The 27,930-nt window shown below is 39.3% G+C and overlaps 1 protein-coding gene across 1 annotated transcript in view; it reads right to left on the minus strand.

Annotated features, from left to right (window-relative positions):
• LOC139735609 (hydroxyacid-oxoacid transhydrogenase, mitochondrial-like) overlaps positions 1 to 23,634 on the minus strand; it is a 28,732-nt gene extending 5,098 nt beyond the window's left edge. The window contains exons 1-12 of the mRNA XM_071646365.1: positions 23,484 to 23,634; positions 22,339 to 22,459; positions 21,674 to 21,727; positions 19,130 to 19,180; positions 17,403 to 17,506; positions 15,398 to 15,594; positions 14,013 to 14,090; positions 11,225 to 11,330; positions 5,641 to 5,793; positions 4,769 to 4,867; positions 3,064 to 3,142; positions 327 to 423 (exon numbers count right to left, since the gene is read on the minus strand). Of these exons, the coding sequence (XP_071502466.1) occupies positions 327 to 423; positions 3,064 to 3,142; positions 4,769 to 4,867; positions 5,641 to 5,793; positions 11,225 to 11,330; positions 14,013 to 14,090; positions 15,398 to 15,594; positions 17,403 to 17,506; positions 19,130 to 19,180; positions 21,674 to 21,727; positions 22,339 to 22,459; positions 23,484 to 23,542 (1,198 nt within the window). The 5' untranslated portion in view covers positions 23,543 to 23,634. The remainder of the gene's footprint in view (positions 1 to 326; positions 424 to 3,063; positions 3,143 to 4,768; positions 4,868 to 5,640; positions 5,794 to 11,224; positions 11,331 to 14,012; positions 14,091 to 15,397; positions 15,595 to 17,402; positions 17,507 to 19,129; positions 19,181 to 21,673; positions 21,728 to 22,338; positions 22,460 to 23,483) is intronic.
• Between the last annotated feature and the right edge of the window lie 4,296 nt (positions 23,635 to 27,930).

Below are 27,930 nucleotides of genomic sequence, written 5' to 3' on the forward strand. Positions count from 1 at the left end.
AGGTGATGAATCAGCCAGACTTAATGGGATTTGAACCCCAGGCTCTTGATTGCAAGGCAAACTCACTACCGACTGAGCCACCTCACAGCTATTACTAGATAGACAAGGCACTCTATTATCATTGCCCTATGTTTCTGGAGGGAGTCTAAAACTGTCTGTGGCATCCTTGCATGCTTACAAGCATTCATCCCACTTTCAGCAGCCCTGTAAAACAAATTGCCATCAAAATCAATTCTTACTTCACAGTGAAAATCTCTAGACAAAATGACTTCAGCTAGGAATAATTAGGTTTTTTAAATCTAATTGCTGGTTCTCTTTGGCCTTACCAAGGAGTTTGGCTGCTTCCAGATGTCTCTCTGGACAGCTTGACGCCGTGAAGTTGAAGACGGCTGGTGCCGTGACTACAACCGACAGACCGTGAGGCTTGGGAAAAAATGAGAAATGCACCTTTAATATCAAAAAATACCTTGAATTTCTTTCAACATGCCTTGATACTGAGGATAAGTGGTTTTCAATAATCTCGCAAAAGGCTAAAATCTGAATCCCCCCTTCTATACCAATATCATATCATCCCTTTATTTATCATGTCTACAATGACTGCATGAGAAACATTTACTGCTCTAAGACAGTGAACATCCAATACTACATACACCACAGGGAAGAACAATCATCATAATAATTTACAGACTTCTAGAGGCTAATAACCTTGTCCACAACGAATTACTGAATTGTCATGGTTCATAATGCTTGCTCAGTTAAACACACGAGTAGTCTCTTTAAAACATTTTGGAATATGCAATCCAATACTCCACTTTATTGCACATACATGTGACTTCAATGTATATCACAAGTTCTTAAGAATATTTGAAGATGAAAAAAAAAACAACACCAATAACTAACAACTAACAACTATAAATTATTACTTATCAACATCCAGAGGCAGTATAGAGTAAAGTGATACTTTCAAGGAAGATATAGAAATCATAGAATACAAACTTTTCAATAATGATATGAAATGACATGACAAAAATCATACTCAGGAAGACAAAGGTGCTGAAGTAATTGAAGTGCACTTTGAAATACACAATGAAACATACACTGAAATACAAGAATCTATTCACGGAGAAAACGGTTCATTTGAACTTCATGCTATTTTCTCTGTATGTGTAATTTTTTATATACAGCGTTGGAACTCCAATCATCCCGCTGATTCCAGTGTTTGTTTGTTTGTGTGTTGTTGTTTTTACCCACGCCGATGAAAATCGGCAGGGGGTTATGTAAAGGGTTCCGTATGTTTGTTTGTTTGTTTGTTTGTTTGTTTGTTTTTTTGTTTGTTTTTTTTGTTTGTTTGTTTGTTTGTTTGTTTGTTTGTTTGTATGTTTGTTTGTTTGTTTGTTTGTTTGTTTGTTTGTGTACAAGATAACAAGAGAACGGGTAAACGGATTTGCACGAAATGTTCAGGGAATGTTTGGATAATGACAGGAAAGAATCGATTAGATTTTGGTGATAATCGGTTGACCCTTGCAAATTCTGTGTGACCTTGAAGTTTTGACCCCATGGTATAGTGACCATTCCGAAAATTTCCCGTTTCTCACTTTGCGATTTTCCGCTACCATACGAAGACATAAACTCCCCAACGATCCGACTTCGCTGCTCAAATGTTCGTAAGAATTCCGAAATTTACGTTTAGGCCTATTTGAGGGACTATGTCCTTCTAGATTTATGAAAGTTCGTTCTCCGTCATCACAAACTGGCCCGTATTTTGATGATTTTTCAAATCAACATTGATTGTTTTTTTCGTTGGAGGAGCATTTTGCTCGGTCGCAGTCACACTGCACGATATGCGCGCTCAATGTCAATGCGTGTGCAAGGCCGCTGAAAATGCATCGCGCTCTACACTGTTGGTGCAAAATTGCACCGGGGACGTTGCGGCGCTCGTTGGTGGGCTAATACTGGTGCAGTAGACATTTGCATTCAACCCTTGCATTGAATAATTCCCGTAGACACTAATCATAGGGGTAATTGCCTAGGGGGTACGTAAATTTTGTTTTTCTTTTTTGCTTTTGTGGATACCATCAAAGATCGTACACTCATACGACCTTTGATATTTGATGATTTTTCAAATTAACATTGATTGTTTTTTTTCGTTGGAGGAGCATTTTGCTCGGTCGCAGTCACACTGCACGATATGCGTGCTCAATGTCAATGCGTGTGCAAGGCCGCTGAAAATGCATCGCGCTCTACACTGTTGGTGCAAAATTGCACCGGGGACGTTGCGGCGCTCGTTGGTGGCCGAATACTGGTGCAGTAGACATTTGCATTCAACCCTTGCATTGAATAATTCCCGTAGACACTAATCATAGGGGTAATTGCCTAGGGGGTACGTAAATTTTGTTTTTCTTTTTTGCTTTTGTGGATACCATCAAAGATCGTACACTCATACGACCTTTGATATCATCACACTCTCGGCTTGCTATAATCAAAATATCCCGCAAGAAAACGGCGTATTTCTCGATTTTTAGCGCTTTTTCCGCGACCCGTCGCGTAGACAATACTCTTAAAACTGGACTTAATTCGCGCGCGCTTGGAAAAGTTCCGATTCTGCACTTTTGACGGTGGAATTTGGGATTTTCGATGGATTTTTGGAGGAGACTTAAGGACTTTCCTGTACGTGAATGAGTGTTAATACCGTATGTGTAATTATGTGATTTGCGTGTGATGTGACTGTAGAACCAAAGATCGTACACTTCAGTGTACGATCTTTGGTAGAACTCACTGGCTGGTGATAAAGCACACTGGCAATTAAGTGGCCGAATTCTGGTAGATGACCGAATGCACATTATGTTTACCCCGACTTTGTACTTAGGCGTGGGTCTGCCGCCTTTGACGGCCCCTCTCTAGTTTAATTCTATAATCATTACGCCATTTCCCACGATATCATGAAATCCTTGGTACATTTTGATTCACACTGGTCAGGTTCCCACAGGAAATGAATAAAATTCCTATTTGATTAGAAAAAAAAAGAGGAAAAGAGAGAAAATATCACCATTTCAGGTAGCTTACCACAATGGGATGATCTACATCATAATCCCTTGACTTGTACTGCTTCACCCTGCCAGCGATGGGGTATGACATGCCATGGCTGCTCAGAAAGAAAAAACAGAAATTAGGTAAGTGTTAGTATTTACATGATTACGTAGCAGTATAAGGGCTACGGTGGAAGACTTCACATGAGGCGAAAGATGAGATGCTCTGTTAGACTGATTTCACTTGGTTGATTTGAGTGTCTCATCTTTCATTGAATGTGAAAATGTGTTTCACTCTATGAATATTGAATATTCACTATCTGTTTCATACAACACTTCACATGTTAACAAGCTTGGTCCTAGCAAAGGACATGACTGTATGATGTAACCTTACATCTGGAAAAGAAAAAGACCCTGCAATTTCAATGAAGAAACTGTAGGAGTTCATGACATCGATCTTGTACTAAACAAATCTGTCCAACTACCAGAATTTGCATGCTCAATGTGAAAGTGAGCAGTGGTACTTTCTAGCAAATGCTAGACCAATTAAGTGACATGCATTTCTTTTTTTAAGGTGTTGCATAAACACAATCTTTTTAACCCTTTCAACGCCATCTCAAAATTCCATACAGATTGTGCCAAAACAGGTCGCAAATACATGAGGTAATAGCAGGAGCTTATGGGAAATTGATTTCTGCAATGCAGGAAACTGAAACTCAAAATATTTCACTGAAATAGATCAAATGTGCAAGTTGTTGAATGTCTTCTTGCCAGGGTACTGTCTGACGGATTGATCAGTTGCATGATTGGCTGATCACTGAATTCATGGAAACTCGATCACAGCTTTACAAACATTTAGTATGTCAAAACTCACAAGAATATGTGAATATTCATACTAGAAGCAGTGATAAATGTGGCTTTCTTCAAAATTACCAGTGGCATTAATCGTCAAAGTATAATTAACCAATTCCAAATAATGGTGAAAGAAAAAAAAATAGGCACAGAGTAAGAGCAGCTGAGAGAGAGAGGGAGATAAAAACGAAGTAAAATAGATAGATGGAGAGAGAGATGGAGAGAGAGAGAGGGGAGAGATGGAAGGAGAGAGAGAGAGATAGATGGAAGGAGAGAAAGAGAGATAGATGGAAGGAGAGAGAGATATAGATGGAAGGAGAAAAAGAGAGATAGATGGAAGGAGAAAAAGAGAGATAGATGGAAGGAGAAAAAGAGAGATAGATGGAAGGAGAAAAAGAGAGATAGATGGAAGGAGAAAAAGAGAGATAGATGGAAGGAGAGAAAGAGAGATAGATGGAAGGAGAAAAAGAGAGATACATGGAAGGAGAGAAATAGAGATAGATGGAAGGAGAAAAAGAGAGATAGATGGAAGTAGAGAGAGATATATGGAAGGAGAAAAAGAGAGATAGATGGACGGAGAGAAAGAGAGATAGATGGAAGGAGAGAAAGAGAGATAGATGGAAGGAGAGAAAGAGAGATAGATGGAGGGAGAGAAAGAGAGATAGATGGAAGGAAAAAAAGAGATAGATGGAAGGAAAAAAAAAGAGATAGATGGAAGGAGAGAAAGAGAGATAGATGGAAGGAGAGAAAGAGAGATAGATGGAAGGAGAGAAAGAGAGATAGATGGAAGGAGAGAAAGAGTGATAGATGGAGGGAGAGAGAGAAGAGAAAAAAAAGGAGATAAACAGCTAGAGAGAGAAGAGAGAGAAAGACAGGATAATTTGACTCACCAGAGGTGGACTCCCGCATTACCAAAGCCGACCCCAGCGAACACACTGGCCAGGTGCATCTCTGAGCGAGCCTCCAAGTCTTCGGGGTCATACACAGCCCTGAGACACAAAATTTTATGTGATAGTGACTTGTAACATCACTGAAATCTCACCCAAAGGGGTCACATGATACTTGTACCACGATCAGAGACATGACATTTGCTCCTGCAACAACTGCTCTGGTCTTATTTCCTCCAAGGACTACTAAATAGGGTTAGGATAGGGTTTTAGGTTTAGTTCGATGTGAAGATTAGGACTACAGTTAGGGTTATATGTGTGGGCAGAGTTTATGTTTGGTTTAGCATGCAGGTATTTTGTGGGAGCAGCTGTCACGGAACCATGAATATCAAATACATTGAAAAGCAGGATGTAATTCAAACAACTTAAATTTTGCTACACTTTAGTTATCGACCAGATCTTGCATAGGATCAAATTGAAAACCCCAAGGACTGAGTATGGAGACAGGGATCTCCTACCTAATGTTGCAAAAAGTTTCCATTACTTTCAACGCAATTAGTCCGAGAAATGACATTACTGAACACCTGAGGTAACAAAAAGATCGGATAAAAGTGCAACAGCTGAAGCTATGCTCAGGACTCTGAGTTAATTACTCATGATCATCTATCAGCTTTTATGATTTTGCCTTTACAATAAACACATCAAAATATTTATGGCAAACTGTGGGTATTTCATTCAAAATTAATAAACATACTCCAAGATATTCTTTTCTGAGAGAATATACACCAACTGTAAAAACACAGAGGACAAAACAAAACAAATTACAGATGGTTACACCAAAGTAAAACTTCTTTTTCTCTGTGCTGGTGACCAACCTCCTGAAGTACTTCTGGATCATCCTGAGGGCGTGACTGGACCAGATGTCACTGATTGGGTTACTCCCCTGGTAGGCGGGCCGGTTCTTGGGATGGTCAGGGCGTGGCGTGCGCTCGTTGAACGGAATGGCAGTGTATGACTCCAAGGCGTGGCTGTGGGTGAGAATGCACAGACGGAGAAGGTGATAGGCTCTTCTTTAAGGGCTTTTCGAGTTCATGTCCAAAACCTGGACTGTGACATGATGACATCATTCACAGAAATTGTGCAAACTCCATGTTCTCTGGTACGTTCAGTATCAGAATCAAGAACACGTGTGGGAAGGATTTCACTGCCCTCGATGCTAGGATGGACAAAGTCAGCAGGTGGGCCGGCTTTGTTTCTCACCAGATGGACACAATGAGTGAGTCCCATCCATTCGGCACCACTTAAGAACAAGGACAGCATCATCATCAACACAAGCGAAACTTCCCCATTTTGTGATTATGATATCAAACAAACTGCTTGTCCCCCATCCCCCCCCCCTAAAAAAAAACCCCAAACAAACAAACAAAAATACAGTCCATGTAGGAAGCTAAAATGAATACACAAGTGAAGTAATCAATTAATTTCATTAAGCCAATTAATCTCCATCAATCCATAAGCATCGCAAGTTCAATCTGATGAGCCATTGTAAAGTGCATCAATAATTTGCTTTGTTTCTGACAGAAGATTACCAAAGCGAATCTGCTAGACAAAATATGGAGTCTGTCTCGCTGTAGTAGAGTGGAATTGCCCTTCAACTTGTTTTTCACTTGCTGGCTTGGACTGTCAACCTGAAGCAGCCATACTAGCTGTTGGTCAGTCATGCACACAAACTCTATTCATCGTCGGTACATTGTCCTATGAAGCTGGACCTTCACCAGTGAAAGTAGTGCTTTGATTGTCTTCTGTGGTGCTGTGATTATCGTCTGTTCATTCACTGCATTTGACAATGGGATTCCTAAGCTGGTTGCTTGCACTACTCCTGTTGTGTAGCCTGTCCACTGAGGCGGATCCCTACAAAACAACCTTAACCTCTTCACATGGCAATTCTGTGAACAATAGATTAAAGCCGGTCATAAAGTACAACGGAAAGAGAATCTGCTACTACAGTAATGCTACTGCAACTTTCAATGTATCATTACTGGTTGCCGGAGATATTGAGGCAAACCCTGGCCCAGATCGAATAGAGAGAAAGGAGTGTGAAAACGGCAACAATGAGTCAGACACATTGCACAGGAGACAGTGCAGCAGAGCAGCTCTTCTTGATCTCAACCATAATGGCTATGTCTCCTCGGATGTTTGGGCTACTGTGAAGTCACTCGGTATCAGTGCCAAGAAGCCTACAATTAGAGGCACCAGAGGCGGTGTCAAAAGGAAGAAGAAAGTGAATACTCTACCAAGCCATCCTTGCTTCTCAACAACGTGTAAAAGACCCATCAGTAAAGATGACCAGAAGAGAAACTACACACTGTGCCTCATTAACGCACAGTCTGTCAGTAACAAGGCTGATCTTCTGGCTGACTACTTCACTGAACATGATTTTGATATTGTGTGTTTGACAGAGACTTGGTTGTCCAATGAAGAAAAACACAGGAAAATCATAGCTGATCTTACACTTCCGGGTTTCAAATTCCGACATGCTCCTCGTCTGCATCGTACTGGAGGAGGAGTAGCTGTTATCCATCGAGAGTCAGTAGACTTGGTGACTTTGTCGACTCACGCTTTCCCCAGCTTTGAGAGTATGTGTTGCGACTTTACACCTCACCACAATTCTTCAGTCTCCATTAAGCTGATTGTGATTTATAAGCCACCATACAGTCGAAAAAATAAAACAACATCATCAATGTTTCTTCAGGACTTTGCTGATTACTTGTCTGTGTTATCTGCATCCCCTTCCAAGCTTGTGATTGTCGGCGACTTCAACATTCACTGGGACAATCAATCCAATGCAGATACCAAGAAATTTGCAGACATCATTAAATCTCATGATCTTCTTCAACATGTTTGTGAGTCCACACACATCAGCGGACATATTTTAGACTATGTCTTATCCAGAAGAGATGAAGATGCTATCAGGTCAGTAAAGGTCTCTTCTTTTCTTAGTGATCATGCAGCCGTGCACTGTGATCTTCATATGTCCAAACCTGCAGTTGGGCGTAAGGAGATAGTATATCGCAAATTGAAGACAATAAACCATGAGGCCCTTGCTGAAGACTTGGAGTCATCTGACCTTATTCGTAAACCCGAGACTGACATCGACAAGCTGGCTGATCAGTATGACAGAACACTATCAACTATTCTGGATAAACACGCACCCATTAAACGATGTGTTGTTGCCACACGTCCACCAAACCCATGGTATTCAGAAGAGATCACAGAAGCAAAGAAGCTGAGGAGGAGACTAGAAAGGAAATGGAGAAAGACAAGACTTGAAGTAGATAGACAGTGTTTCAGAGATCAACGTCTGATTGTCTTGGACATGATAAAGAAGGCAAAAGCATCATTCTACGAGAAGCAGATCTCTGACTGTGTCAGTCAGAGAGATGTCTATAAAGTAATAGACAAGATGCTTCATTATCGCAATAAATCTGTCCTTCCAACACATCGTAGTGACCAAGAGCTGGCAGAGAAGTTTATCAGGTATTTTTCAACAAAGATACAAGACATTCGAGCAACACTTGATGCTGAAGTGCTGACAGGGGGAAATCTTACTACAGCTCATTCTACTGAGAAAGACCACACGCTCAACAGCTTTGACTTGGCATCAGAGGAAGAAGTGAGAAAGATTATAGCTGGTTCCCCGCCTTCTTCTAGCTCACAAGATCCAGTTCCTACATGGATTTTGAAAAGACACTTACATCTTCTTCTCCCAAGCATTACACTGATGGTGAATAGATCGCTTGAAACAGGCATCTTCCCCAGCTCATTCAAACAAGCTGTCGTTCGACCTCTGCTAAAGAAGCCCAGTTTAGACCCCGACACCCTCAATAGCTACAGACCAGTGTGCAATCTCAAGTTTATTTCAAAAGTTTTGGAAAGAGTCGTAGCCCAGCGTCTTCAAGAATATTTGGAACTGAATGATTTAAGTGAACCACTTCAATCTGCTTATAAGAAGCATCATAGCACCGAGTCTGCCCTGATTAAAGTCCATAATGATATACATCAAGCACTTGACAAGAAGCAAGCTGTTTTCTTGGTGCTCCTTGATCTGTCAGCAGCTTTCGACACCATTGACAAGGATATTCTTATCACAAGGTTTCGTTCAATAGGTGTGAAAGGATCTGCCCTTGCATGGATATCTTCCTATTTGTGTAACCGTTCGCAGGCAGTCAGGATCAATGAGTGCATGTCATCCTTCGCTGAACTTCTGTATGGTGTCCCCCAAGGATCTGTTCTGGGCCCGTCATTCTTCAGCATTTATGCAAGTCCTCTCGCAGAGATCGCAAGGACCCATGGCATCCATATACATCTTTACGCTGATGACACCCAGCTGTACAGCTCATTCGATCCCTCTGATCCTTTAAGTGAGGCCTCTACCAGACATAGACTTGAAGCATGTATTGATGATATGAGGGCTTGGATGATATGGAACAAACTCAAACTGAATGATGACAAAAGTGAATTTATGATAATTGCATCAAAACATCTGGCAGCAAAGGTCCGTAGTCAGTCATTACGAATTGGATGTGTCAATGTACAATCTGTGTCAAATTGTAGGAATCTTGGAGTTTATTTTGACCCTGAAATGTCAATGGCGACACACATTACAAACACATGTCGATCTGTATATTTGCAACTACGCAATATTCACAGTATCAGAAAATCCTTATCAAACAAAGTTGCAGCCTCTGTTATTCATTCGTATGTTTTGTCTCGTATTGATTATGGAAATGCATTATTGTTCAAGGCTTCATCTTACCAACTGGCCAAACTACAGCGTGCTCAGAACTCTGCTGCTCGGGTCCTCAGTGGAACATCTCGCTTCTCCAGCATTACCCCAGTTCTAAAAAATCTTCACTGGCTACCAGTATCCAAGCGGATAGAGTTTAAAATTCTTATTCATACATGGAAAGCAGTACATTCTTCAGCTCCAAAATATTTGCAAAACCTTGTTTCAGAATACGTCCCTGGCAGAAATCTCCGTTCATGTAATAGTAAACAATTAACAGTTAAAAGAACAATCTCGACTCTCGGAGAAAAAGCCTTTGTTTCTGCAGCCCCATCTCTCTGGAACGCTCTTCCACTGAGGATCCGATCAGCAGAGACCATTGAAACATTTAAAAAGCTTTTGAAATCACATATGTTCGCATCTTGCTTCGATTGAATTTTCAACGAATTGTTCATTGGTGTGTATATCTCTACTTATCTCTTTCTTCTTTTTCAACCTTCTTATGTACAATTATGACTATGATGTATGCTATTCTTTTCATAATTACGTCCCTCTGCGCCTCAGAATAGGATACTAGATCGAAGGCGCATTACAAATGCTGTACTTATTACCAAAGCTATTTACCCAAATTGGGCATTTACAGGCAATTTTCACATACTTTGTGCGCCTCATTCGTATGCCCAACACAGTCAACGACTTGCCAACTTAGCATATTTTGCTCAAATGCACCACCGTGCACAAACTGATTGATAAAATGCAATAAGCCACAGTACACTGAAAGCATCACAGCCAAAGCTATGCCATAAAATTTACATCATAGCAAAGTTTGCAATTTTCTCAACAACTTTGTTGTACTGTGTTTATGGCACGAATGCTTCTACAAAAAGTCACATGACTTTGAAAAAAGTATGTTTTCTCACAGCACTCACTCACACATTGCAGTCTAGAATAATTTGGCACACAGGGTGCTTTATACACCAAGTGACACAAAGACTTAAAGAGGAAATCCAGTCCAAATATAAGTTAGTCTGATAAGAAAGAGTAAAATATTACGAGTTCAACGGTATAATTTTGATCCAAATCGGATGAAAAATAAGGAAGCTATGACATTTTGAAGTTTCGCTATTTTTTGGGGAAACAGTTCTTGAACAGTCAACATGAATATACAGTATATGCAAATGGCAAAGTGAGCATGTCATTCCCTCACAACTTACCATATAGTTTGTACATAAAATTGTGAAATTTCCAGTTTTTTAATTCAAACGCAAATTATGCCCGAGGCTCAATTCCTTGTATATCAAGATGATCACCATTCTGAAGTTATTCAACCAGAATAACATGTTTCAGACTTCAGTGACAGAAACATTGAATTTTCATCACATTTTTTTTTGCACGCAATCGATGGAAAATTGTGAGGGTATGACATGGTTAGCACACTCATTTGCATATTCATATCCACTGTACAAGAACTGTTTTGCAGAAATTAGCAAAACTTCAAAATGTCATAACTTTCTTATTTTTCATCCGATTTTAGTCAAAATTTCACCGCTGAACTCCTAAGATATTACTCTTTTTTATCAGACTAATTTATATTTGGACTGGATTTCCTCTTTAAGTTGTTGAGGGCAAGTGTGTTTGCAACCCCCTCATGGTGGGAATGTTCAAATACTGACCAGAGGACGTCAAAGCCGCTGTAGGTGGTCACTCTGTTGGGCATGGACAGGGTGTGCAGAGGGTCAACGATGCCCAGCAAAGGTCTGATGACTCGACTTCCGATTCCTGGCAAATGATTAGCATAGTGAAAAGGCATGAATGAGTGAGTCAGCCATGGTGATGGATGGAATAGACCCTATGGCCCGAATTCACAAAAGTGGTACAGTATTTGTCCATGGTTTAAACCATGGACAAAGACCGTAGTTTTGTATGGGGCGCCAAGTGTTGCATGGCCTATTTCGTTACGAAATCAGTCATTTTGTCCATTTCGTTGGTGAAACGTTCATTTCGTTTAAGAGTTCATTTCGTTTAACATTTTGTCCACGAAATGACTGATTTCGTAACCAAATAGGCCATGCGACACTTGGTGCCCCATACAAACCTAAGCTCTTTGTCCATGGTTTAAACCATGGACAAAGATTGTACCACCTTCCTGAATTCGGGCCATTCATTTTTAAAATACCCAAACTTGTGTCAGCCAAAACCTGGGGGTCTTCAAAAACAAAAAAGAAAGGATGATTAAATTTGTCATGCAATGAGTCAGGTGCATTGCTATAGCAGTGCATACAGTTTGTGTAAACCAAGTATTATTAGGCATACATGAAGCACCCAAGTTGAGGTTGAAATAGACATTAACACAATAAACAGCACCCAAAGTCTACATAAATGTAAACATTTGTGTCTTAAGTTGGAAACTACACCCTCACATTAAGTAACTTTCATTGTATCATTCAAAACACCTACATGAATCAGTGAAAATCCAGGCAGAATTGGGCAAGGAATAAGGAAGGTATGCAGGTTTTTGAAATTCAAGCAATCGCTAGCTGACTAGAATCATCTTATGACAGGCAGCGGATCACTCTGTCTGTTTGTAAAGAAATTTTTCTTATTTACAAGGTATCTATTTTCTTCTTGACAAGACACAGTTTGCACAAATGTATTCACCTTCACATATTACATGGTGGGAAATGAAAAACCTATGCATATTGAGAAGAACAAGTTGCAATGAACCTTTGTGTACGAATATGAATAGAGAATCCCCAATTTGATCTTTTGATCTCTAGTTACTGCTATGTTAGGCAAGCTGTAACTTTTTAAATTCCAGGCCAGGCTTTTTTGGCTATGCTAAATCCAGGGGGGGGGGGGGGGGGGTCTGATTCTGCAACATCTTACTTTAGCCTCTCAAACACTAATTAAAAGTACTGAGAGTTTAAGTTTGGTTTGTACATCAGCTTTAGCATAATTCCACAACAGAATTTACTGTACATTATAAAAACTTCAAAGTCATCCAAATTCTTAAGTATTTTTTTTTTAATTTCCTATGTATTTCTTTGTTTTATATTTTTTTCAATGGAAATTGTAATGAACCAATTTTCTACCATAATTAGCATAAAATCAAAGTGATGAATAGTAAAATAGTCATGTTTTTATGAGTTTCTAGACAGAGCACTGTTTCCCATACTTCTTGCATTGAAGAATTATTGCATGAAACATCGAGGGGGGCGGATTCCTCCCCATCCCTCCCCCCCCCCCCCAACGGCCTGAGTAGGGCTAACTTGTACCATTGTACAATCAGTGCAACTTGAACTTGTAAAACCCTATATACCTCACTCAAGTATGCACCCCTCTTACAAAAATAGCCCAGGCTATATAGGGTTGAAGGATTATCGATTATCGAAAATTATAGATTTTGTTTGCATGTTTGGTATCAAATTAAAGCAATGATTGCCAAGCTGGAGTTTACTACAATATTTGTACATAACAAGATGGAGAAATTTTTTTTTTTGCAATAGCTCAGAAGTACAGAAAGTGCAGAGCAATTGTGTTTAGAACTACACATGTTATTCCAAATATGCACAAGTTTTGTATGAGATGTGTGTGTATGTGTGGGTGTGGGTGCACTCTGTAAACATTTGTCTCAATAGGAAAGAGTCATGCCAGGAGATTCACTGAAGCGCGACCTTGTGTGACTGAGCAAACAGAGGCGCAGAGTTGACCTCTGTTCAGCTTTTCAAAGTACAGCCATGAAATATCCAAATTTCCATCCAAAATGATTGCGATCAACAAGAGTGAACTCATTACGTGGCTCTGTACATCCACTTTTATGACAGGGGGGTTTATGACGGTATGCACTCCTCTGACTTTGCCTCAGTTTGGCGTTACTTCGGCACTTTTGTTCGCGGTTCAGTGAAAATGGAACAAGTACACAAGCATACTAATAAGAAGCATGCACACTAATATGGGAGCAGTCCATTTCATTTGTTACATGTAGCTACCATTGTCAATAATGGGGCACCTCCAAAGTAGAGTGGCACACAGCATTCATGCACATGTGGGAGAAAAACAGCTGGGGTTTGCCACATTGTGCCAGACTTTGACTTGGATGGTAATTCAATGAATGCATGATCAGCACTTCGTCACATGGCCCAACACATTTAATGTATACGCCAAATATTTCGCGAGGCTTTCGCAAATTTCATGAGTCGGGTGATATTCACAAATTTAAGAAACATACAAAAATATGAACTCTGATCCGGACATGAATGCGACATGCACACAGGCATTTCTCCATTCGGCGCTGTACTCCACAATCAGGAATTTAACCACTTACTAGATTGTTGCGAAGTTGAAATTTGCGAAAAATTAAGACTCGCCAAATGTATGGCGTATGCAGTAATAACACTTCCAGTAGCATACTTGATTTGGGACTTTCCCTACATTCCATGTTACGCAACACGTGTGCCCTACCTGTCTTCGTCTTTATAGACGTGAGATCGAAAATGGCCACACCGGTAGTCTCGCTCCCAGTCCCAGATGTTGTAGGAACTGGAATAAGATGGGAATATAAAAGGAACCCACATATGAGATTCCTCAACACATGAATCGGTTTAGTTTACAACATTTTGCCGTGCTAGATCTGAAGTTCAATTTTTTCCCCCCTTAAATCACATCTAACCTACTGTTTGATTTCACCTCACTTTCTAGTGTCACTTTAATATGTTGTGCACACACGGCATGCTAAATCACACCCTCTAGTCTTATGTGATATACAATGGTACTATCGGTTGAACAACAGCTATGTATGCCAACCACGTACATCATACCAACCTGGTTCTGTGATTTCATACCATCAAGGCTGCATGCTGACACAGGCAATTCTAAATTCACATTTCACACATGCTTACAAGTGGGATATGTCATCAAAGTCGACAGACTGAGTTCTGTAATGTAAAAACTCCTGGTTATGAGCATTACTTTCCCAATGAAATGAGGACGACAGTATCATCCATCAACACATGGTGATGTGCACAATTCCTACAATCATAATTTTCTACTTTTCTTCTTTAAATATTTTTGGATAGTGTTCACCATTCACAACTGAAATCAGAAGTACAGCCACACCATGCCATACAACTTGTGGATTCATAAAGACCTGCTTTTGGAAATTAGAATTGCAAGGAACCTATGATCAATCGCCAACCTGTGTTTCTCTTCCGAACTTTCGTAAACAGGCAATACCAAGAATTGAGGCAAACAGACAAGCCCTCTACACCATATCAATAAGTTAGCATATACATGGTGGCCTGTTGCGAGAACTACAGTAGCCTACAAACTATGCAAACAGAGGCAAAATACGGTATGTCCCCCCAAAAATTTACAATCGGATATTTGCATCAATAACTTCCAATATGATTGATTTGTCTGAATGCTTTTTCAGGGTCTGAAAATGTAACATCTCACTTATATTTTTGCAGAAAACCCTTTTCAATTTGGATAAGCGGTCACAGAAAAATGTGGATCATTGTAAAGCATGTCATGGGTCTGATTCTTCCAAGTTTATTGCTTGGATGCTCTTCGAACTGCATATTAATGTGTGAACACAATGGACAGAACTTGTACGGAAGGGATTCCCGACATGCTCTACAAACTCCTCATTTCTCTTTGATCACTGAAGCAAATTGGATAGAGTTTTCTGTAAGATGTGGGTAATACATAAGTTATAGTTTCACACCCTGATATTGTATTTGGCTTGATTCATGATTTTTAAAGTTATCATTGTGGAGGGTCCCTTTGTAATTTTTTTTTTTTTTTTTTTTTTGGGGGGGGGGGGGGGGGGGGGAAATATCACTAACTGGCAATCAGTGGCTTCACAGGTCCAGGTACTGCCAGTCCCTTGCCAATGGGAGCATTCACGTAGTCCAGGAACTCTGCGTCCCGGTGGGAGTCGTACAGATTCGCCGCCTTGCATGTGTCCATAACAGAGCCGCCTCCCACAGCCAGATACGCATCGAAGTTTCGCGCCCTCGCAAATGCAATTGCATCCTTGAAACTGGTGGGGGGAAGCGGCAGTAAAAATAAGAAGTGTTGCAACATGCAATCATAAAGGAAGTACCACAGCTAGGTGGCTAAAATACAATGGAAGCTTGTTTCAAAGAGGTCAGATATGTCAGATTTTTATAACAAAAATGCTCTTTTCAAAACAAGGTGAGTTTACAGGTTATGACTCTTCATATTCTATTGTGTTTGTACCCTGACAATATATAGTTTGAAACATGATACAGCAGGGTAATTGCTATAGTTTCCATGTCCTCATTACAGGTTTCCCTGTACTTTCCTCTTCAACCAGGTACACCTTCCATCAGTGCTGACTGTTCTTAGAGTGGGTCAAGATTTTGAACTCATGGGCCCAAATTCACGAAGGTGGTACAGTTGAAACCATGGTTTAAACAATGGACAATTTGTATGGAGCGCCAAGTGTTGCATGGCCTATTTCATTACGAAATGTTGTTATTTCGTTACGAAATGATCAGTTCGTCAACAAAATTACTGATTTCGTAACGAAATAGGCCATGTGACACCTGGGCCCCGTCTTTAAAGACTTGTGATTGATTCAAATCAATCACAACTTTTACAATTGAATGCAAATCCATCTTATAAAAAAAGTTATGAATGATATTAAGATGGAGAACTGCAATCAATCAATCACAGGTTGAGATTGATTGCAGCTTTCAAGAGATTTGTGATTGATTGATTTCTATCACAAATTTTATAAGACAGGGCCCTGGCGCTCCATACAAATTGTCCATGGTTTAAACCATGGTTTCAATTGTACCGCCTTCATGAATTCGGGTCTTTACGTACCATATTCGCATGCCCAGCTAAGTCAACGGCTTGCCACGCTTGCATATTTTCAACACACAATCCCAACTAAACTAATTGATAAATCGCCAAAGGATACAAAATGCGATTCTATTCCTCATGGATGGAGCATGCATTGCCTAGCTGGCATGCCTGGTGATTGAATAGCATAAACATTTCCATGAAAAGTTGGATACGTGGCTTTTAAAAACAGAAAGTTTTCCATAAGTTTGTGTGTCTCAGAATAATGTGGCACACATGTGGTTTGCACCATGGCACACATGGGGTTTGCACCATGGCACACAAAACTTCAGTGACAGAGTTTAGAGTTTTACTGCAACTTGATAGAAAGAGCACAACAAGTGCTAGTGTATCCACGAATGCCTCCTGAGCTAATACCTGACCTGATTCCATCACTACTCACTGTAGTCATTGATGTTGATAGAAAGGCCAATCTTAATTCAAATGGCTCTAGAAAAACCTCATTACCACAGTTGGTAATATCTGAATGTTATACTGCAACTACTCCATCAAAGTGAGTATTAAAGGCATAATTTACCATTTGCAGATGAAACAAAAATCCAGCATTAATTGCTTCAAAATAGTTCTAACATGTGAGTTAGGGGTATAGAAACAACCAATGTAAAAATTTGAACCTGTATATTTGATGTTAAGTACTGTTAAATATACAAAATGTGAACAATAGTTATAATAAAAATGTTTCCAGATTAAACTGTCAACAGTTATGGTTTAATGAGAAAAATAGTGATATCTCCTTATATTTTAGGCTTTATTGCAAAAATTTTATATGGTAGGATGTTTTGTGATACAACTGACCTACACAGAGGCATAAAATGTGATATCTTGAACATTCTTAAAATCACTGCTCCCAAAGGTAAACAGGACCTTTAATGTATCAATAAAGAAAAAGAGAAAAAAAAAGACCAAGTCAAGAGTGTTTCATAGCGATTGTTTTATTTGCTGCAAAACCAAACTCACCTGACATCGGTTGGTTCCACTCTTACTTTGTCGTAGACCTCAAAGTTGACCTTTGCACTGTTCAGTGACTCAAGAACGACATTCATGATGGGTAGGCTAGCTATCTGTACTCAACCAAGAATGATGCATAAAATTTGAAGAATAAGCTTAAAGTTTGAAACCAACCATAAACCGCCAGTGTGATAAGTAATTGTAAATTCTCTTTTATAATCAATTTTGGTGTGTGGAGACAAGAATATCATAGAGAGAAAATGACTGTTTAAATGCAAAGACTTGCACCAGTGTTAGATTCTTTGACTGTCCTTATACTTAATCAAGGTGTTAAAACATGCATGTAACACTCTCTAGTCAGAACATGAGAAATGTTGTATCATCTGTTGATCATTTCAGAGCATGAGCCGGGGGAAAGAAAATATTATTACTAGCACTCACAAACACAGTATTTAACAAAATAATATGTTGTATGTACGGGGGAAAAACAGATAGATTTAGCCTCGTCCATGTATGCATGCAAGCATCAGATGTTATGATACTTTCAGAATAGCTCTACTATCAACCTTACAGGATGGTATAGGTTGAGAAAGGGCTTCATTTTGCCTACTTCTTATTGTGAGATAATGAGAAGCCTCTTATGAAATATTACAGAGCATACAATTGTAAGAGGAATTCAAAGTTATTTGATGAAGACTGGTTTTGGTATGGTTAAGATATCCCAAAACAAAGAGGTCCTCATAAAAGGTGGGACTACTTTTTATTAAGACCATTTTGTTATACTTTCTTTTGGATATCTTGCAGCCATTCAAAAACCAATTTTCATCAAATAGACTTTGAATTTCTCTAAGAATCATAATATGTTATGCTCTTCACCATTTGAAGTGATTTCTAATGATCTCGCAAAAAGCTAAAATCTGAATCCCCCACCTCAACCAAAACCATACCATCCCTTTAAGGACCTGGTATGGTGGGAAAACAAAGTTGGCTTGATGGAATATCTGCATTCATTGCCATCTAGGCAACATTTGAAAACTACCGACTAGTGCAGGCCTGCCAGAATAGAACTTCCCATCCGTGACTATGTGCACCGAAGCATATGCTCATCAGTAATGTGTGACTGCCGTCGAGATTCTTTGACTGTGTGTGCACTTGCACAGATATCAGTGATACAGTCGTACACAATTTGTTACGGGGATTCCTGAATATATCTGAGATTTAGCCAGCTTCTCATTGCATGGTGTCCCCATGCTACAAGGTTAAACCCCGTTGAGGACGAACTGATAGTCCTACATCATGCATCTCCCACAGACACCTGCGCGAGTATAAATCATACGTGTACTCTTGATACAATTGTTGTAAATATTTTGTCTACTGCATGCAAGGTCTGCATGCCAAAATATATGCTGTCCTAAATATCATGACAAAAGGATAAATTTTATGAAAGTTCATGCATGGGGAAAATGGAAGATGAACCCATATGCTCCATCATGGAGGTGCCAATTTGAGATTGACTTCCCACAGCTTCAAGTAACCATAATTTTCTGATTGTTTTAATCAGAAATTCTGCTCAAGCTTTCACTGTCCTGCTCCTAAAATCTTTCTCTTTCTATTCATACAAACTACTTTTTCTTTTTTTTTTGGTGGACTTTCCCTTTCATGGGAGACAAAAATCACCTCTTTAATAGGAAAGGGGTTAAATCATGAAAAAATTCCAGCGGGTATGGGAAACTTACCGTCTTATCTGTCATGACGCAAACATTCTTGGCTCCCATGAATTCAAAGTCCTGAAATACAAAACAAATCAGTGGCCTTACAAATCAAAACAATCATCCTGACCAAATTCTAAAAGAAAAAAAAAAGTCAAATGCACAGTAAGGTGGGAGTTTCCATCTAACATAAAACATGATGGAATTATAATTTTCACATATTTCAACAAATTTGAGTACTTAATCACAACTACATTTGCAATGTTCTCAATACCCGCCATGACTCTCCATGTTCCATGACTTGCTATGACTCTCCATGTTCCCAATACCCACCTAAAAATGTATGGGGATAGAGCCTTCTCTTCTGTTGCGCCACGTCTGTGGAACTCTCTACCGTTCCAGCTTCGGAATTGCAACAGCCTCATTACCTTCAAGTCTGAACTGAAGACTTATCTTTTTCCAGCAACTTTGTGAATGATGTTTGACACTTTGTGGGAGCTGGGCGCCTTTGAATGTTTCTACAGATAAGAGGCGCTTTATAAATGCTGTTTCATCATCATCATCAATTGGATTAGTTGATGATGTCATGACCACAAAAGTATTCCATTGACCTGTACATAAGTCTTCATCTCGATTTCTTTTTGCCATAAAATATATAAGGTAGGTGTATTGGCAGCATAAAGTTTGGTTCCATAATACAGCATGTAACATGGTAATTATGACCTACACTACTAGAGTAATGATGTGCAGTTGCTACATGACTGACCCAAACATGATTGTTATAAATGTTCTTTTGTTTCATATTTCACGTCAAATTTTGATGGGACTTCAGTTCCTTCAGGGACTAAAGTTCATATGCTCAGTCATGCGTGACATTTGTCAATATCATTAGGTACCAATGGAAAGAGGAAGAGTTCCTCTTTCCTCACAACCAACACTGCATTCTCCATGGCCGACAGTTATGAGTAGCCCTCAAAAGTTGGATTACCTTTTTTTGGATACGTACTGTATACCTCAAATCCTGACAGAGCTACACGTTGTATGTAAACATCATTGTCATAAAAGGAAATTCCGTCTACACATGGCTTCTGGTAGAAATTACTGCATTGCACTATTAGGAAATCACAAATGCTTTTTGCTGTTGTTCAGATATGGTATACAGCTTCTATTTAGCGAGTCCACGTTTTTTGGCAAATCGGGACTTACAGACAATTTCGTGCAGGGTTAAATTTGCAAAAGCGGAGTACAGTACTGAACAGAGAAATGTATGTGGACACCTCCATTCATGTCGGAATCAGAGCTAACATTTTCATGTATTTTCAAATCTGCGAATAGCACCCAACTTTGTAAAATTCAAGAAAATAAAAGCTTCACAAAATGTTCTGCGTACATAGGACCAAGATTTCATGTGACACCAGCAACAGAACACACAGCTTGGACTAAGGCATTTGATCCCTCAAGCAAACACCATAGACACAATCCCACCAACCGAATCTAGGAACCTGCAAACATTTCCACCAATCAAAAACAAACACCTTGGAAAAGAGGAACACAGTGGCTCTGCGGTATGCGGTCTGCCTTGAATTTTTCACTGTGTAAACTGTATGTAAAGTTGAATTCTTTTGTAAAAGGGCTAAAGGGATGACTCCACAAATTTTTAAAAGGGTTGAGGGCTGCTTCAAGAAAATTTATTTGCAAATTACTTGAAGTTGAAATGCATGCTATTGAAGTTGCTATGTTAAAAGCCTGTAAAAAACATGTTATTGCTGCAAAAATTGCAAAAATTCACACTTGCCAAAGTATACAGTTGAACCTCTCGTATCCGGACAAGTCGGGACCGGGGCTCATCCGGATAAGGGATTTGGCCGGATACGGGAGACTCAATTCTTTATACATGTACATATATACACATGTACTGATGTAGCCCATTGTAGTACCACATGTATTAATGTGTATACTGCAACCTTTTCAATGTTACACTCAGTAACAGACCCCAAAATAGAGGTGTATGATAATGTTGGAAGTAATATGTAATTCATGTGTGTTTGTGTAAGAATTCTCAAGGAGTTGGGAATCCCCCTTTCCTCCCGTAATTATTTTATCAAAAAAAATCACGGCGAGGTTGCGTCCGTATAATAGAGAGATCCGGATAAAGGGAGGCCGGATAAGAGAGGTTCCACTGTATATGAAACTTCCCCTTGAATTCTGACTAGACATTTCAAATCTTATCCAGAAATGATTACTGTAAAAGTTGAAATTTTCGCGCATTTCGCGCAACCAGAAACTAGCGCGAAAATAAAAGCACACAAATATTTTTGCCTGCCATATGTTCCTGTGCGTGATGTCTTGATTCCGCGAAATTAAAAACACGCAAAACTTTTCTTACCCCGCCAAGCGCGAAAAAATTAGTCGCGCGAAAATACTCACTTTTACAGTAGTCTGCTCGTGGAAGAAAGTACAGTCCATAAGAGCGAGCTTGTTATCTGAAAAGCATGTGTGGTTTTCCAGTTCATATTTTTCTTGCTAACATGAACACAAGAAGTATGGTACAAGAACTTTATAGGTACTTACCATTCCTACTTCTTGGGTGACACCATTCCCAAATCTTATATTGGAGCACGCCATCTAAAACAAAACACATCAAAATAATAGCAGAAGTTGAATACCGGGCTGCCAACATTTGCAAAGGTCTCAAAGTAGAGGTCTATAGTTCCAGAATGTAATCAAATATACACTTTTACAGCATGTATAACATGCATCTAAGCAGGTGACAGTAATTCTCAAATTATTGAGACCTTCATCTATCTTTTTGCCGAAGAGATTTCATCTTTAAGGAAGCCGTGTACCGTAAAACCAGATATTTTTTGCCAGCATGAAACTTTCACAAATTTTGCGAGCAAATATTTGCAATATAAGGAAAATCCACATAAAAGGTTTTGACTACACAATACATTACATGCCCGTAGCAAATCACAATAGTTTCATGGCTTTAATTGTTTGTCTTTTTGTCCTATATCTCTTGGTTATTTTGTTTTATATGCAACAGTTCTTCAGAGCAAAATTATGACAGAGTCCATCACAAAATGCTTTGTGTTGGTAAAAGCAAGATTTGAGCAGCTAGGAGAAGGTAAAATGGAGACAATAATGACAGGAGTATAAGATTTGCAAAGTGCTCTATACGGCAGTTATTATCTAAGGGTTACATACATCACAAGAAATGAGGGTAGTTGTGTCACCTCAAAGGCATAATCTGGCTGCTCTGAGGCTGTGGAGCAAGCCTTCCTCGGAATGCGGGAGCCCGGCCGCGCCATGGCGATGCCACCTCCAAAAGCCTGAGAGTGGGCGGGGCAGCTGCACCTGTAAGTAGCCATGGTAACACAAACAGTCACGAGGAATCATTCATCTCTTTCACATGCCCTGATTTTTGTCTATTCATCCCTTACTTAATGAGAGTATCAAGTCTGATGGGGCGACTCCGCCTGACAGCCAGTGATGAAAATCCAAAAATCAGGTTTTTAAAATGGGTAGTCAATTGGGTAGTAACTACCACTGAACCAATCACAAATTGTTACAGTTGGGCCCCATATGAGCACAGTAGATCAAAGGGTATAATTCTGTGTAGGTCTTTGTTCAGCCTTCAGGCAAAGTTGGACTTGACTCTTGAGAAGTGCTACCAGTATTGAGTAGCCTATCAATCAGGTATCAGGTTGTCCAAAAAATGGGCTGTATTCTGAGCAATTGCTGTTTGTTAGGGGTTTCCATTGTAACAATTGAATAATGTTAGATAACTGCATCATTTACATACTAGTCTAGTAGTTCTCCACTCTCTTTGTTGGGAGGTTGGAAAATGACATGCCACTGATGGCTGGCACTGGTGTAATATGTTTGCCACGAGATAATTTCTTAGTGACTACAGCACACACAGGCGAGGACACATCAGCTAACTGGAGCTGTCATTTCAGACATTATGCTCATAACACAGAGCAAGGAGGTGCATAACACTCCTCTCTCAGCTCAGTCAAAGCTTTGTGACAAATCACTACACAGCACAGGGAAAGGAGGTTTTCGTGGTGTTGTTTAACCACTCAATGCAACAGCGACAGTGTATCGTCGTAAAAAGACATGAAATGTGTATTGAATTCAGACATTAAAACAATAACGTTACACATTAATGTAACATGAGATAGCCAGCTCGCTGATCATACGACATGGAATCTCGCATTTTACCCACATTCTTTCTTTTTTATACGACAAGGTCAAGGACAAGGTGCATTTATTACGAGTACTCAGCCCACTCAGGAGTCAGGCCGTCAAAAGAGCTCAAGAGCTCGCCACCAGATCTATTGGTAAAATTTTACAATATTATAGAAACATTACTCACGATGCTTTACCAACATCTTGCATTAACCTCAACACCCGCAGAGATCGACTAGATGCCATGGTGGAATTTGAAGTCGTCTACACTGTATTCGGTGCTGTGTACAGGGCTCTATGTAGCGCTGATCCCTGCAGACTTTATACAACGTACAAAAATGTACGTGGTTCGGTCGAGGCAACACAAATCACCTGTAAGTTTGGCAACCGCAGGCACAAGACAAATCACATGTTACACCTGCTGCCAACATCCGCGCTTACTACGTTTCGGGAAACGCCAGTTGCACTGTCAACAGTTCATGTTCCAGCCGTAGGCATTTTTATTCCACAACTGAGAAACACTCACTCCACCCACAGCCGCCCATGGGAGGGGGGAAACATGGCTTTTCGAAAGGTCCGTTTTTGTTTTTTGTTTTCACATTTCAGGTGTGTCACATCCAAAAAAAAAAAAAAAAAAAAAGTTGGGTCCACCTTTTATTATATACGATCTCTTTGCTTTTGGGAATCTCAGCCATTTCCGGCCATTTCAAAACTGATTTTCTTCAATTATTAATTTAAACTCTATACTGTAATACTACATGTAATAGCAGGCCTATTAACAATGAAACAAGGAGTGTACGACTGAACTGAATGGAACCTATAGACAAAACGAGAGTAGCCCTGTTATTTGTCTAGACCAAATGAAAATTAAATTAGACTAAATATCGAGTAATTGGCCGAAATAGTATCAGACGAAATGGCTACGATCGAATTGGCTTGTATATTGATTAGACCAGAATGAAATTAGACCTATCGCAAGTAGAGATGGGAAATAGATTAATTAAACATCAGACCTATAAGTGAATAGACCATCGAGGTACCTCAATAGAATGAATAGACCAAACGAGTAGTAGACCAAACGGTATAAATGCAACGAAGTGTCCACAGACCAAATCAAAAATTGACAAATTGATCATTAGACATATATAGTAACACAAAATTATATTAGACAAAATGGGGGAAAAATTAAGGTGGACGGAATGGCAACAGACCATCTGATCATTAGACGAGGCGACTAAAAGTGGGCATTAGACCAAGTGAGGATTGGACCAAATGGCCATCAGACAAGATTGATAGTAGACCAAATGAGTCTAGCAGTAGTGCATGGTGTTAGACGATGATTTAAGTAGACCATGCACCTAGCTGATACTACACCAAGTGGCAAAAACCATAATTGACAGTTGGGGTGAGGGGGGGGGGGGGAGGTGACATAACCCCCCCCCCCCCATAATAAATTATACACTCTAGGAAAAATAGGTTCAACTTTGCACCTTTACCATCGCCACAATGGGTGCAACTTTCAGATGAGAAAGATTCAAAGTTGCACCTTTAAAGGAAACCAAAACCCAAAGTAGAGAAATATGGAGTGAGGGAAAGTAGCAACATTAGTAAAACACATCAGTGAGAGTTTGAGGAAAATCGGACAATTGATGCAAAAGTTATGAATTTTTAAAGTTTTGATGTTGGAACCGCTCGATGAGGAGACTACTAGAGGTTACGACGTCAAGTGAGGACAACGATATAAAGAAAATATAAAGGGAATAAAAAAAAACTTTTCTAGCATAATGAAAGAGCACTTGACTAAGTGCTTTCAGAAAGCAGGGAGAGTAATAATAATTTGCTCAAGTTGATGAATGTGTAATTTTCATGAAAAATTAATTTTTGCTGAATTCCCTTCACTGTTTTCACTCAATCTACATATTTCTCTTTGGGTTTATTGGTTTCCTTTAAAGGCGCTCCTTCTATTATGGTCTGAAAGGTGCCAAGTTGCACCCGTCTGGCAGCGATAAAGGTACAAATTTGAACCAGGGAGGTGAGATTCGTCTCACTTCCCTGTTGAACCTATATTGTGTTCTTAGAGTGCATGTTTCGGGAGAGGGATTCATGAGTGGTGTATATAATATATAGGCCTATATAGGCCTTATGATATATATAATTATATATACAGTTATATATATATATATATATATATATATATATATATATATATATATATATATATACATATTTTTTTTTTATAGAAACTCGTTCCAATGTTTCAACCAAAGTGTGCACATTGCAGATGGATGAATTTTTGATTCTGAAAATAATGTAAAAGCTATCTCGCGTGCATGGGAGGGAATACCCCCTTCCACGCCCCCTGCTCGGTCAATTTCCATCTTATATTCCTCCGGATCGGCATCATGAATTTTCTATATTATGTGCACCAAATCTCTTATTTCATGGTTTGCGGCTTACCTTTCATGTGCAAAATCAGCCATGATTATCATGATGAACCATGTGTATATTTCTGAAAGTGATCATAGTTGATTATTTGTACCATGCAGAAACAATAAAATGAAATAAAATGAAATGAAATGATTATTCTTCAGAAATGGATTTGTCTTTATATACGATTTCTATCATTGAATTGAATTGAGAAAAAAAAAATATTTGAAATTTAAATTGGAAAAAAAAGACAGAAAAAATTCGAATGTTCCATCAAAAGTGCATACCAGATCACTTAATTTCAATCCTAAAAATGGAAAAAAAATCCTTCGTTTGGGAGGAGGGACATCCTCCTCCCCCCCCCCCCCCCCACCCCCTCCCGGTCGCTCCACACTCTCACCTACCCTCCAAGTTTGCCTCCCCCAATCCTGAAAAACTGTAGTGTGTCTAGATGATAACTACATATGTGCGTGTGTATGTGCTTGTGTTTGCATGCATTAATGTGTGTGTGTGTGTGTGTGTGTGTGTGTGTGTGTGTGTGTGTGTGTGTGTGTGTGTGTGAGGTGTGCGTGTGCATGTGTTTGTGTGGCTGTTTAAACATACACTGTGCCTCTCTGGACCGCAAATGATCCCACCCCACCCCCCCCCCCCCACAAACTCGTCTATACACGACACTGTTCAGAACAAAACATTTCACTTGGTCTGTTTGCCTCAAATGTTGTTGTCTGCCCTATAACGATGCAACCATGTGTGTCTGTAAAGGGAGACATAAAGATAATGACGCCATGAGGTTATAACCTTGTTTGCACATGACCTTGCGGACGGATTTCCTGTCTAAAGGAGATTATAAGGCCTATATATTATAGTCTCCCTAATATCAGGCCTACAAACTTGGCTATGGACGCTATGTTATTCATGCAGCAGTTAACTCAAGGCCTTCCCATGCAGAATGCACGAAACCGAAGTATATAGCTTTGTTAAAGGTCCTGTTTACCTTTGGGAGCAGTGATTTAAAAAATGTTCAAGATATCACTTTTGATGCATATGTGTAGGTCAGTTGTATCACAAAATATCGATCCTACCACATAAATTTTTTGCAATAAAGTCTAAAATATAAGGAGATATCACTATTTTTCTCATTAAACCGAAACTGTAGACGGTTTAGTCTAGAAAATTTTGTATTATAACTATTGTTCACATTTTGTATATTTAACAATACTTAACATCGATTATACTGGTCCAAATGTTTACATTAGTTGTTTCTATCTCTAACTCACATTTTAGAACTATTTTGAAGCGCCAATGCTGGGTTTTTGTTTCATCTGCAAATGGTGAATTATGTCTTTAAGAGTTAAATCTCAAAACGGGTAAAGCACCATCTCTAGATATTTTGAAGTGAGTCCATTTATCAGACAGAGCAAAAAACTACAGAAAACTTCGTCAATGGTACCTGACATTTTGCATAACAGGGAATATTCTTGAAGTTGTGAATAAAGATATCTTTATGTTCTGTTATTAGTTTCGTAATGTTTTAAGCACTTTTAAGGCAAAAAAAATCAAATTGACATTAATGAAGTTAACTACTTTTTAGTCTAAACTCTTCATATATCCCAATACAGTATTCAAATGCCTCCCAAGTATTATTTTACTTCTATCCACCTCAATTTCCAATGGGCAATCTTGAGGAAAAGTTTTTGCACTAAAATTCCGCAAAGCAGGGATATCATCAAAACTTTTTGATTTGCGGCTTAGTTGTGAAAACAATAACAACAATAACAACACCACCACCACCAACAACAACAATGAATACCAGTAGACTATACAGCCATGCCGGCCACTTTTGAAAGATGTAGGATAATAATTCAACACAAGTCGATATTCATCTTCAGTACTGCAGAAAAATTCCAAGTAGACACAAACCTATCAGCGAAATTTAACGAAATCTGCACGCGCCCTTTACAAGTTGTCCATAGGACCTTATTAACTACTGTCGCATCACTTTAATATGTCTTTTTTTTGTAAAACAATTCCCTTAACTGACACCCCAAACACACAAAAACATAAAACTTTCCAAAGCCCCTGCTGAAATAACCGGTTAAACAAACTTAACTCTGTTTTTGTTTGTCAGTTTGTTTTGATTTTGTTTGTTATTTTTTCCTTACTTTCAGATGTATCCATGTAGTGGACATCGCGAGTTTGATAACAGA

Source organism: Diadema antillarum, unplaced genomic scaffold, assembly GCF_040938485.1.
Source record: "Diadema antillarum isolate AM-2024a unplaced genomic scaffold, OU_Dant_1.0 seq00000586_RagTag, whole genome shotgun sequence".
NCBI lineage: Eukaryota > Metazoa > Echinodermata > Echinoidea > Diadematoida > Diadematidae > Diadema > Diadema antillarum.